This window comes from Sarcophilus harrisii, chromosome 2, assembly GCF_902635505.1.
Source record: "Sarcophilus harrisii chromosome 2, mSarHar1.11, whole genome shotgun sequence".
NCBI classification, from domain to species: Eukaryota; Metazoa; Chordata; class Mammalia; order Dasyuromorphia; family Dasyuridae; genus Sarcophilus; species Sarcophilus harrisii.
This window is the reverse complement of record NC_045427.1, coordinates 39,156,298-39,168,785: the sequence shown is the minus strand read 5'-3', so window position 1 is coordinate 39,168,785 and position 12,488 is coordinate 39,156,298. Positions and strand designations below refer to the sequence as shown.

Below are 12,488 nucleotides of genomic sequence, written 5' to 3'. Positions count from 1 at the left end.
AGGCACACAGGCAGCTGCTGTGCAAAGCCTACTGGGACAGTTCCCTCTCCCTGAGCCTCGTCACAAGGTCTGCCCTGTGCTGCTGGGTGGGAGCAGGTGGGACAGGGCTCGTGTTCTTTCTCCTCTCTGCCTGGTAAGGGTACCACTCTTCAGTCACCCAGATTTTACTTTGTCACAGCCCAAGTGTCCAAGCAGCTTTAGTCTTGTTTCTCATCTATGGCCTCTCCTCCAGTCTCTACTTGGTCCAGGTCGTTAAGCCTGTGCTTTTTCTGATTGGCCTATCTGCTTCCAGTTCCCCTCTTTGCAGTCTCTCTTCATGAGCCAAAATGATTTTCTTAAAGTTAAAGCCAGGTCATGGCTACACTCGGCAAACTTCAGGAACAGCTTGTTTCCTTGAGCAAATATTTCATTTTATATGATGATCTTTACGTTCTATTTTTTAATGTAAGTTATATCATATGGATAGAGACTAGATCTGTATTTCTTTGGTACAGAGAAGTCCTTTGTGACTAAACTTTCTGTGCCATTGCAGGCTGGCATCTTCTTTGCCACTCACAGTCTTGGAACCCTCGGGAGCAGGGAGGGGATGATTTTTCTGTCCACCCCCTGTGCTCCTCCAGTAATAAATTGCAATGGGACTTGGAAGCAGGTCTTTCCGACTTGCAGTCTTGCTCTCTTCCCACTCCACATAGGTTAAACCTGTGCAATTCTTTTAAACATATTTCCACATTTATCGTGCTGCACAAGAAAAATCAGATCAAAAAGGGGAAAAAAAACATAGCAAGCAAACAACAACAACAAGGGTGAAAATACCATGCTATGATCCACATAGGCTGCTGCTTTAACTTTTGGAATGTTCATAATTAGTACTATAGTATCGGTAGATTACTTACAAGTAACTGTGCTTTATGGCATGTGTCCTCAAGAATGTTGTACTGATGGTGAGAGATCACTGTTTTAGACTGTTGGAAACAAGAGCTTTTTGTTGTTTTGTGTCTCAAAATAGGTATCTTGCTGAATGGATGGTTCATGGTTATCCTTCAGAAAATGTATGGGATTTGGATTTGAAGCGATTTGGAGCTCTACAGAGCAGCCGTACCTTCCTCCGTCACCGTGTCATGGAAGTGATGCGTGAGTAGTCTTCTTCATACTCTAACATTGCCTGCCAGTTCTTCCTAACAGCCTTTGCGCTATCACCCAAAGAAATACTTTGTCTCTCATAAGTTCACTGATTCATCCTCAGAGAATTCACTGTGGAGTCAGAAAGACCTTCTCCTTCTCCCCTCTCCCTCAAATTCTTTCCTTTTCAAATGTTCTTTATGGATCCTGAGTACTGCCCCTGTAGTTTTACCTGAAAGAGGCCACATATTGCTTAATGAATGTTTTTTTGCTTTTTTTCTTGGAATTTTAGACATGTCTTTCCTACCTAGTAGTTTCACAGAATTATTCTTAAAAGCCTAATCCTCATTACTGAGAGTCCTGATTATTTACTACATATCACTGAAATAGAAAACAGTTTTCAACACATTCCACACACTCAATTTTTTCATTCTCTCCCTTTTGGTTAAATTTTTTTTGTTGTTTTCGATCACTCTCAAGGAATCTATGCCCTGACTTTGCTAAACTGTTCCTAAATATATGAATATTTATGTTCAGAATTGAATGTTCTATTGAATGTGACTCTTAATTTAATTTACTGTTGGTTTCCATGCCCAGCACACATGCACAGTAAGGGCTTTGAGTGTCACTCAATGTGAGAGTTCTGACTTTGTACCATCTCCCCCAATCTATACTGATAAAAGAGGCCCCACTGCTGTCATTCTCAAGAATGTACTCTTTTGTCCCAGACACTGAGAAAGATTGAGAGTTCTGAGAAAATAACACAGTCTCTGTCCTCCATGTTCCATCCAACATTTGCTAAAGAATCCCACAGGAGGGATATAGAGGACCCTCTATTTCCTCTCTTCTTCCTCCCATCACCTCTTGTTTCTCACTGATTAAGTCCTTCTTACCTTAGTGATTATTTTCACCTACTTTTCTGCTCATTTCAGCCCTACTATATGATCTCAAGGTACCGAGATGGGACTTCCTAACTGGTCGGCAGCTGCGCACCTCTCCTCTTTATGACCGCTTGGACGCACAGGGAGCCAGATGGATGGAGAAACATGGCTTTGAGAGGCCTAAGTACTTTGTCCCACCTGACAAAGGTGAGATCTCATTTTAGTTTCTGGCCTAAAAAAAGGAGAAAAAACAAATGCATTGTAAGGTGAGAGAGGCAGGTGTTTTTTTTGTTTTTGTTTTTGTTTTTGCAGTTTAAGAAAATTATTTAAAAAACAGAATAATAAAAAGAAAAATAGAAAAGGAATACAAAACAAAAAAAAAATAAAAAGGAAAACAAAAGATAACATTGCCATGTGCCTAGCAGAATATCAGGGAGGATTCAAAATATATAACAACAAATTACCAGATCAAGAAAGAAAGAATATATATATTAGAAGAAATTATATTCATGAGTGTCCATCTTTTCATTACTTCCTTATAAATTGTTATTTTGTTCTCTGCTGCATACCTTTTTTACTTTATTCTTTTTCCTCCCCTTTCATCCTTTCCACATTCCCCCAGGCTGTAGTTAAAGGATATATTTATGTATACACATGTAGATATATACATACGCATATACACGTACAAATATCTTTTCTGTCCCTGCTGATTCTTTTGTTTTAATTCTGCTTCTAACTTGCCTTGTTATTATTTAACTTCTACTTAACCATGGATCCCTCCCGTGTCTTCTTCCCTCAGCCTCTGCCTCCCTGTACACCAGTCCTTCTTCCCTTATTTCTTTATAGATTTTGGAAGGTGCTATCCCCTTTGTGGTGTATATGTAGTGTTGCCTATTGAACCCATTTCTGATAATGAGTAGGTTTTCAGAACTATAAGCCCTCCTCCCCACCTCTAATGCCTCTGTGTGTATTTTTCATTTGAATTACAAGTTTTTTTTAGAGAAGAAAAAACATTGGATTTTGGAGGCAGGAGGCTTTGGTTTCTAGTTCCTGATGCACATTGGGCAAATCATCTGACTTCCATCAACTTGTTTTCTTGTCTCTGTCTCTAAAGTGAGAAAATAATTTTGATTCCTCATAGCCTAATTGTGAAGCTCCTGTAAGATGATGGCACAAATTAAAAGAATACAAAAGTACCTTATAACCACTGAGTACTCTATAAATGCAGCTTTGTCTTAGCTTGTGTGTTGTTTTGGTTCAGAGCTGTAGAAAAGGCCCTAGATTAATGCAAAGCAGCAAAGGATTTGCCATTTAATCTTAGCACATTGCCTAGTGTGTAAATGTGTCTTGCCCAGCTTCATCCAGTCTGTCTGTGTCAGAGAAAGCACTTGTGCCTTACGTTTTCCTTTATGTCCTGTTTGTCAGTGCCGCCTCTCATGTACTTAACAGGAAAGGGAAGTAGCATATTCTTCATTTAGTCACTGGAATACATAGTATTCCCACTATCCTCAGTAAAAATCCTTAAAAAAAAATTTTTTTTTTTTAAATTTTATCATTTCTCATTTTTAGATTTATTGGCATTGGAACAGAGCAAGACATTCTATAAACCAGACTGGTTTGACATTGTGGAGTCTGAAGTCAAATGCTGTAAAGAGGCTGTAACGGTCATTGACATGTCCTCTTTTACTAAATTTGAAATAATTGTAAGTATTTGGGAATACAAATGGCAGGCTATAGAATCTTCTTTGATTATTAAAATAGCTTTATCTGACAATTTGTCTCTGTAGTACTTTGTCTCTGTAGGATGAATGTAATGTAATTTTTTAGTCTTTGCTTTTTGGAATTTTCCCTAATTTCTTTCCCAGTTTTTGTTCTTACTGAATTTTTTCAGGATTGAATTTTCAGGATATGTGTCAGGATATGTATACTTGCATATTCAGAATAACTTCTACCTTTTCTTTACTATGCCTATAAGAGATACAATCAGAATTTTTATTTTATCTTCCTGATATAAACTCAACAAGTATTAATTAAACACTTACTTTGTACCAGGCTCTGGGCTCAGGCCGAGGATTACAAAGAAACCCAGTTCAGGGAATTCCCAGCCTAATTGGGGAAACAGCACTGTGTAAATATAATGGGGGGGTTGGGGCTCAATGGAAGGCAGTTTCCAAAGGAAGGCATTAGTGGCTGTGGGAGAGGGAAGACCAAGAGGAGCCACCTTCTGGGGGTGTGTTTGGAGCAGATGCTTTTAAAGGGTGGAACAGCCAGGGGCTGAAGTGAGGAAGCCAGCAGGTGCCAGGAGGAGGAGGAGGAGGCCACAGGTTGGCCCGAGGAGCTGGATCCCAGAGCATGTGGGGGCCAGTAAGGCCATACCTGCCTGGTCCTGTGACTGTGGGCTCCAAACGACCAACAGGACTGGGGAGTATGTGGGGAGGTGATGGAGGGATGGGAGCGTGATGAGACCTGCACGTGGCCTGCAGTAGGGCTGGAGATCGGAGGCAGAGGGAGCTCTGGGCCAAGTCCAGCTTGGAGAGGCTGGCTGGCTCTGGGGGGTGGGGGATAGGTTGGCGCTGCCACCCCCAGGGATGGCGCTCCTGCATGTTTTTTGCACACGTGCTTCCTCTTCGGGGCGCTCACTGGCCTGATGCTGTTGTGCTAATTGCTGTTTCCTCCTCCAACCCCACAGTCCCCTGGGGAAGAAGATTTTGAGCTGCTGCAATACCTTTTCTCCAATGACCTGGATGTGCCCGTGGGCCACATCGTGCACACAGGCATGCTCAACGAGGGGGGCGGCTATGAAAATGACTGCAGCATAGCACGGCTTAGCAAGAGCAGGTGAACGGCAGGGTCTCCCTGACCCCCTCTGGGACCTCTCCCTTGTGGTGGGATGGGGGCTTGGCTAAAAACCTTCTCTTGGTCAGTTTTTGAGCAATATGTTCTTTGGAGACTGACTCTGAGAAGAAATCACAGAGGTGCATCATTGGCAGTTTTTAATTTGGGAAGGCTGCCTGTTTTGTGGAATGGCAGCCAGCCCCATGTAATGTGTGTCTCCTGCCCACAAGCCCGTCTTCTCTGTGGGTCTCCTTGGGCAGCATTCAATCCCAAGATGCTTGGAGAAGATGTTGGATGTGGGCTAGCCTTGTTCTCCATCGGCTTGGAGAATAGAGAGGGCAGGATTCCTTGCTACTTTCATTGTACGTTCTTTGCCATCTGGTTTTGATTTGTTTTTTTTTGTTTTTTTTTTTTTTTTTTGGACTTTGCTTTCTAGTTTCTTCATGATTTCTCCTACTGATCAGCAGGTCCACTGCTGGGCCTGGCTCAAGAAACATATGCCTGAGGACAGCAACCTGCTTTTAGAGGATGTAACTTGGAAGTACACTGGTAAGGTGGGCTCAGGGGCGGTGGGGGGGGATGTTGGGAGATTCAGGGATGACTCATGCTTCTGTGCTGTCGGAGGCAAAAAAAACTGAGGTCATCTTTCATTGGCCCAGGCTGGTTCAGCAGGACCACTTCAGTCACTCTCCTGAACTCCCATTTACAGGTTCTGGCTCTAACAGCAACAATAATAACTAGCATGTGTAGAACTTGTTGGGATCCAAAAGGCATGTTATAAGTATTATCCCCGACAGCCCTGGGGAGGGAGGTTCTGTTAATATCCCCATTTTACAGATGAAGAAACTGGGGCATTCAGAAGTCAAGTGACTTGGCCGGGGTCACACAGCTGGTAAGTGTCTGAGATGGGATTGGAACTCGGGTCTTCCTGACTCCAAGTCTAATGTTCTGGGCTACCAGCTGCCTCTGAATCATTGCAGATTAAAATCTGCCTAATGAGCTGGCCTTTCCTATTCTGCTGTGGTCTATAATGAAGGCTTGAGTTCAGCTTTCCTGGATAATTTTAGATTCTCTTCTTAGCCTACCTACCTGCCTGGTACATTGCCAGGCATATTCAGCTTTTCGTTTAAGAATAATCATTGAAGAGTTATCTGGAAGCTTATGAAGAGTTGTAGGTAGGAGGTGGGGGAGGACAGTGCTACAAGAAGACTGGATGGAAAATGGGGGATACACACAGAGTCAGAAGAAGCAGTATTGCTTCAAGACCCAGACACTTTGAACTTTTTCTTTCTTTTGTGTTGTGTCATTACTGAAGTTCTCAGAATAATCATCCTGTTATAAGGAAGGTACTTTCTCTTCCATGTGGTAGTAAAACTTGGGGTTACTTCTGCATTGATCTCAAATCTTTAGTCTGAGCATGGAATTAAGGGCCTTAAAAATGCAAATGAAAGCATTTTGCATCTAGATAATAAAAGTATAAAGTTTTAAGTCTTAACATTTATGTTTTTATTTTTGATAAATAAGAATTGTCTAATATGATGCTCAGCTATGTGTGCTGATAGCATAATGGTTCCTTTCAGAAGTATTAATATTATCAGATACCCATATGATGTCATCATGTAGAATATAAGTCTCTTAAGAGTAGAGATTGTTCCATTCTCTGTATTTTGTTTACCTTATGCTGGGCACACATTAGACCTTGAGTGTTATCAGAGAAGTGAAAAAGCCTTCATTCTAGTATTGACCACCATTTGAGCTCACTCAAATTGACTCTAGGAAACTTATTAACGATACTGATATACCTCATTGGTAATTGCTGTGATAGAATGTTTGGTCATGCTTTTCCATTTCTATATGGAAAATTTTCCTGAAGCATAATGATAAATGAGATAGCTTTCTATAATTCTTTAATCCTGATAAGAGTTACATGATAGTTTCAAAGTGTTAGTAAACCAATCTCATTATTGTGTGTGCCAGGCAAAATGCATCTAGAATAAACCTTTGTCATTCCTTTCGAGAAACCAAATATCTCTTCTTTTGTATTTAGCTCTCAATCTGATTGGCCCCCGTGCTATGGATGTTCTTTCTGAATTATCTTATGCCCCTATGTCTCCAGATCATTTCCCATCCCTCTTCTGCAAGGTGGGTACTGGCATATTTTTTCTAGATTTATTTATCAAAGTATTTTGAGTTTTGGGTTTGTGTTTCTTATGCAGGGTTATACCAGAGATGGTTTTGACTGCGCAAACAAGGAATATAATGAATAACTTTCTCCTCACTTTCAGATTGTCCATGTTCAATCGTCAATGGAATTTTTTAAAAATAGATTCAAATATCTGAATGTCAGTATAGTATAGTAGATTTAACTTATTTCCAACTTCCAAGATTATGGGCCTTAGAAAATTATTTTTTCCAAGATATATTTTTCCCTTGCATTGTTTTTTGTTTTTCACAGCCAGTATAAATTTGATGTAGAGAGTTAATCATCTTCTCCAGTTAGAAATTACTTGTCTTAAAGAAAAAAAGTTTACATGTAATGTTGGATATCTCCTAAAAATACCACTGATATTTAAAGTTTTTTGTTTTCATCTTTCTCAGTTTAAACTAATTGTTATTACTTGTAGAATTTTTTAAAATGCTAGCTGCAGTGTTTCTTAAATTAAATATACATTTTTAACACAACTGTAATGACATTTCCATTTGTGGAGCCTTTCCCCTCAAAGGCACCCTGAACGCGGGGCGGGGAGATACAATTATGAACTTGGAACAGCTCTCTTCCAATGACTCAGTGACTTCTGCAGAGTGGGTCTTTGTCAATGCCCACCCATATGGGAAATAGCAAGACTAAAGGAGCACTGGGTGGGCTCTGGCCCTGCATGCTTGGATGTTCCATGATTATAGAGTTATTGTGAGCTGGGGCTTTAGGCATAGGTCTGATCATTGGGTATTTTAACTAGGGATGGAGGACTGAACTTTGTGATGAAAAAAGAAATGCTTATATTGAGTGAATAGGCTGGGGGTTTTTACCTATTCAACAGGAAAACAAATGGGTTTTGTTTTTTGGTCTTTCCTACCCCTCTTATCCATTCTGAATTTTAGTCAAAATCTCTTTGGTAGTAGCCTCTTAACAATCTTTTCAAATTAAGCTACTATAGCCTTGTCTAGTTGCAAATTATTCATAACACAATTGTTGTGCTGTTGGTTCATTACCAGGTCATTTCTTCAGAACCATGCCCTTCAGAGTTTTATCTTTATCTTGGAGCTTGGTTAAATTCACAGTCAGGGAAGTCTCTCTTGCCTGCTCTGCCTTGGTCTGATTTTTGAGTGCTTCATCAAGCCTCTCTTTCTCAGTTGTGTGGGGTTGTGATTGCTGTCCTGTTTCCCAAGTCAGCTGTCAAAGTGTTGGCAGATGAATCCTCCTGTTCTTGTGTAAAGGCTCAGCCAGTATCTATAGTGCCCTTCCCCTTGAAGTTATAACAAGTAGATGAGGCTAAGCTGATGTTTCATAACTTGCTGAGATAGTATGACTCTTTCAGTCGTTCACTTTGAATCCTTTGAATAAATATATATTTTGCTTTTTTGGCAGTAGACTTAGTGAAAGTACTCTAAAAAGCTGCAAAATTGACAGATCTATGAAATAGGTAGTTGTAAAAGAATCTGAAAGTCCATTTCTGAAGAGGATTGTATGACCTTCAAATCAGAGTTAAAAACCACTCCTGAATTTTTTTCACCACTGTCCTTGTCTCAGCTTTCAGGGAAATGCAGTTGAAAATTGTTTACTGTTAGTAATAAGTAGACTATTTCATAACTGTTTTATTGGAAAAAGGGACCAGCTAAAGTTTCCTATAGATAGAGAAAACATTTATGTTCATTTTCTTCAAGAAGCTTTCAGTTTGCTTTCAGTCTTCTGGGGTTTACCACCTTCTTAATAGGAGCAATAACTTAACTGTCATCTGATGAAATAGTTGGCAGAGTTGTTAAGGTTCCTAGTTTCTGTAAACACTGTTAAGAAGCCTTGAGCCAGGTTTCTAATGCTATGGTAGCAAGTTAATCTGGATGTCTACAGTACCCCCTTTGTGCAGCATAGGTAGGAGATTTGTCGACAAAGCCATCCTGTCTTGTAAAAAGCTTGGATGAGAAAGGAGTCATCTTTGGCTCCTGTGGTTTTTATGAGGTGAATCTAGTTCTTGTTTACTGCCCTCTCTTTCTAACTAAAGAAAGAGGTATACCTTGATAAGACGTTCTCAGTGACCACTGGTCTCGGTCAGAAAATCAACAGGTTATAAACAAAATGGTGCCATTAGGAATGCATCCAGGCAGCCAGAAATGCAAATGAGATTGTTGGCTACTTCTTGAAGCAGAGTGTCCAGAATGAGGGAGTGGGGAGTCCCCCCTCCCTCTGTTTTGGTCAGAACAACTGGATGCTCTGTTAGAGTACCTGGAAAGGAGCCTCATAAGGACCATGGATGACTTGAAAGGGCCATTCAGAGGACAACGAAGCTGGTGGGGGGGAGACCAGATCTAGACTGGCCCATTAGAGGATTGGTTTAATAAACTAAAAATGTTTAGTAAAAGAGACTTAGGGGTCCTCAGGTTCTCAGATGGAGGAGGGAGCAAACTTTTCCTTTCTGGCCCAGAAAGGCAGAATGAAGTAGAAGTTACTAGTTAAATTTTTATGTCAGTTAAAGGAAAAACTTGCTAAAAATTAGGGCTATCCACAAAGGGAACATTGTTTTCAGAAGTAGTGGATAAAGCCTTCTGTAGAAAGCTTCAAATAGACACTAGATGGTGGATTAGTGATGTTAGATTGGTGATAGAAGAAAAAGTCTGCATGTCAGTTATCATTTCTCTTGGAGAAAGATCAACATATATAGAGTTCTATTAGATAAATGAGAGAGTTGATTAGAATTTTTTCCTAGTCCCAACTGTGTCCCCTTGTATTTTATAGTTATTCTGTAACAAATGACAGACTTCTATAATTGAGTTAAAAAAAAAAAAAAGCACATGATTTAGTTTGAGAGCTTCTGATTTGCTTAAACAGAAAAAGAATAATGTTTGCACATCATTGGTATTATCTGCCCAAAGCCACTAACTCCCTTCTTAACCATGCCTTTTAATTTGGTCAAGGGTAAATAAAGCTGATCGACATCCCTGTCTAAAGTCAATTGATTCTTCTATTTAAGGATGACTAAATAGATTTTTTTTTTTCATTTGAGTGATATCAAGGCCTATAGATTGCACTTCTGTCAAAGTATTATTAATTAATATTTCATAACACATCTGAATCCTAAATGCTAAATGCTTTCCATCCTTTTAGAAACTAATTTGCCAGTACAGTAGACTAAAGATTCTCCCAAGTCCTATACATCCAGGCCTAATCTTTCTCCACATTATCAAGGTTCTGATGGGCAACTCTATCTGAAAGGGTCCCATAGACATTTCAGTTTTAACATATCGGGACAATTCATTAGACTTCCCCAAAAGGGCTATCTCTTCTCTAACAACTAAAAAGAGCCTTATTTCTTTTGAGGCAGCTCCTTTCTCCCAGACATCTGGATTTATAACCTTCAAGTCACCTTTGATTCTTCCATTTCCCTCACCGGCAATATCCTCTCTTTTGGCAAGCTTTATCAGTTCCCTCTCCCTGTAAGTCTGCCCTGTTTTCTGCACTTTCACGGCTCCTGCCTAATTCATGCTTCCCCTACTTTCCCTTGATCTGATTCAGTAGATCAGGCCCTAATCTAACCATGTCACTCACAAAACTTAGGTTCTGCATGCCCCAAGGATGAGATATAAGCCCTCAATAATAAACTAGACCTCCCCCCCAACTTGACAGTCTGACTTTGGGAGCACCCCTTTTGGAGCATTCTTTTCTGCTGGTCTGCTGGCTTTTCCTGGGCTCCCTCTGCCCTTTCTCTTCTCACAAAGCTTCGCTTAGCTTCTGTCTGTTCTTGAAACCTTCCCTGATCTTTCCTCTATATTTGTGTGTGTGTGAAGTTTCCATTTTAAAATTATTTGATATTTACTTCTGTTCTTATACTCCCCCCCCCCATCAAATAGAGCATACAAGGCTTGAGGCCAATGCTGTCCTTTCTGTCTTTAAACCAAAGACAGTGAATAGAAAAAAAGATGATTCATTCAGTACTTGAAGGACCTGTGACTCACAGGATAGTGTAGCAGTTGCCTTAAATCGATCTGGTGATGTTTCTGATGAGCAAGAAACTTTGTTTCCTTCTGGTTTCAGTAGACTAGAGAGGGAGAGTGTCAAAATCAGAGAGTGTCCTTTTCATTGGAATGTCTCGCTCTGGGGTTAGACCAAAGAGTTAATGAATGACCTTTGCCTGGTAGGGACCTAAGAGCTTACCATAATATTCTGTTGCCCACTTCCTCTTGTCCCTTGGTTTCTACAGGAGATGAGTGTGGGTTATGCAAACGGCATCAGAGTGATGAGCATGACTCACACAGGAGAGCCTGGATTCATGCTGTACATCCCGATAGAGGTAAGTCATAACGGTTATGTGAATTTTCTAGTATAGAATTTAAGGCAAAGTTTTTTAAAAATGAGATTAGCTACTTATTTGTATTTTCTTTTTTCATACTCAGAATGAGTTTATTTTGTGCCAGCAGCCTAAGCTGGGTTAGTTCTGTTCAACTTCTCTTGCAATCATATTAATTTTCTTAATTGACATCTACTATCCTAAATTTGCTTTCAGTTCAAAGATCCCTATGTATATTTAAATTAATTGCTGACTAACAGTTTCTGAGACCAATCTTTAAGTAATGAATGCAAGGCAAAAGCATTTATTAAGCATTTATTCTGTGCCAGAACTACTGAGCTTGGGATACAAATGCAAAAGGCACAATTTCTCCCCCAAAGGCAGTAAATTCTAATGAAAGAGATCCCACCCAGAAGGGAATAGTGGCTTGGGAGTGTAGCTTGGTCTGGAATGTTAGTAGCGGGGTGTGGGGTTAGTGAGGCTTTGGGATAATGGTTGGATACATCTCACCCAGGAAACCAGTTTTGGATCTGGCTCCTGAATTTAGGGAGGGGACTGCTAAGGCATAAAGTGGTTGCTAATGAAGAGGAGGAGGAAGAGGTCTGAGAGAAGGGCTTAAATGAAGCATGCCTGGGACTTTTTCTGAAGGTACCAATAATAACAATGAGGCCTCAGGGCAAAGCCTTTTCATGTGAAAACTTTTATGTTCACTGAAAGTATCCTTTTAAATTTAGGGATGGAGAAAATAGAAATTGGCTTCATTGTTTTTCTTCTGATTACTCCATGCACCCGGAGTTGATCAATTGCTGGTGTCTGTGCCAGATTAGAAGCTGTTACATAGATCTAGAATTGTCTAGTTCTCATTTTATTACATTCTTAATTTATCATTTGTTTATTTTATCAAAAGAAGTAAAGTGTGTGTGTGTGTGTATGTGTATGTGTGCATGTGCATGTGCATGTGCATGTGCATGTATGCGCGCGCGCGTGAGTGTGTGGAGGGGTATAAAAGGGAGGGAGTAAAAGACTGAGGACTGGTTTGAGAAGTAGTAGGAGCTAGAGTAAACCAAAATAGGATGAAAGTTGTAAAAGAGTGGCTCCTTTGTAAGTAATAGTCCTAGTCTTTAAGCTCTAAGTATATTTGTTTAACAAATATCTA

At 40.1% G+C, this 12,488-nt stretch overlaps 1 protein-coding gene across 2 annotated transcripts in view; it reads left to right on the top strand.

Annotated features, from left to right (window-relative positions):
• PDPR (pyruvate dehydrogenase phosphatase regulatory subunit) overlaps positions 1 to 12,488 on the top strand; it is a 35,278-nt gene that overhangs the window by 15,039 nt on the left and 7,751 nt on the right. For both annotated transcript variants that reach the window (XM_031949989.1, XM_031949990.1), the window contains 7 exons: positions 1,007 to 1,131; positions 2,052 to 2,207; positions 3,570 to 3,703; positions 4,690 to 4,838; positions 5,272 to 5,384; positions 6,883 to 6,977; positions 11,246 to 11,335. In XM_031949989.1, the coding sequence (XP_031805849.1) occupies positions 1,007 to 1,131; positions 2,052 to 2,207; positions 3,570 to 3,703; positions 4,690 to 4,838; positions 5,272 to 5,384; positions 6,883 to 6,977; positions 11,246 to 11,335 (862 nt within the window). The remainder of the gene's footprint in view (positions 1 to 1,006; positions 1,132 to 2,051; positions 2,208 to 3,569; positions 3,704 to 4,689; positions 4,839 to 5,271; positions 5,385 to 6,882; positions 6,978 to 11,245; positions 11,336 to 12,488) is intronic.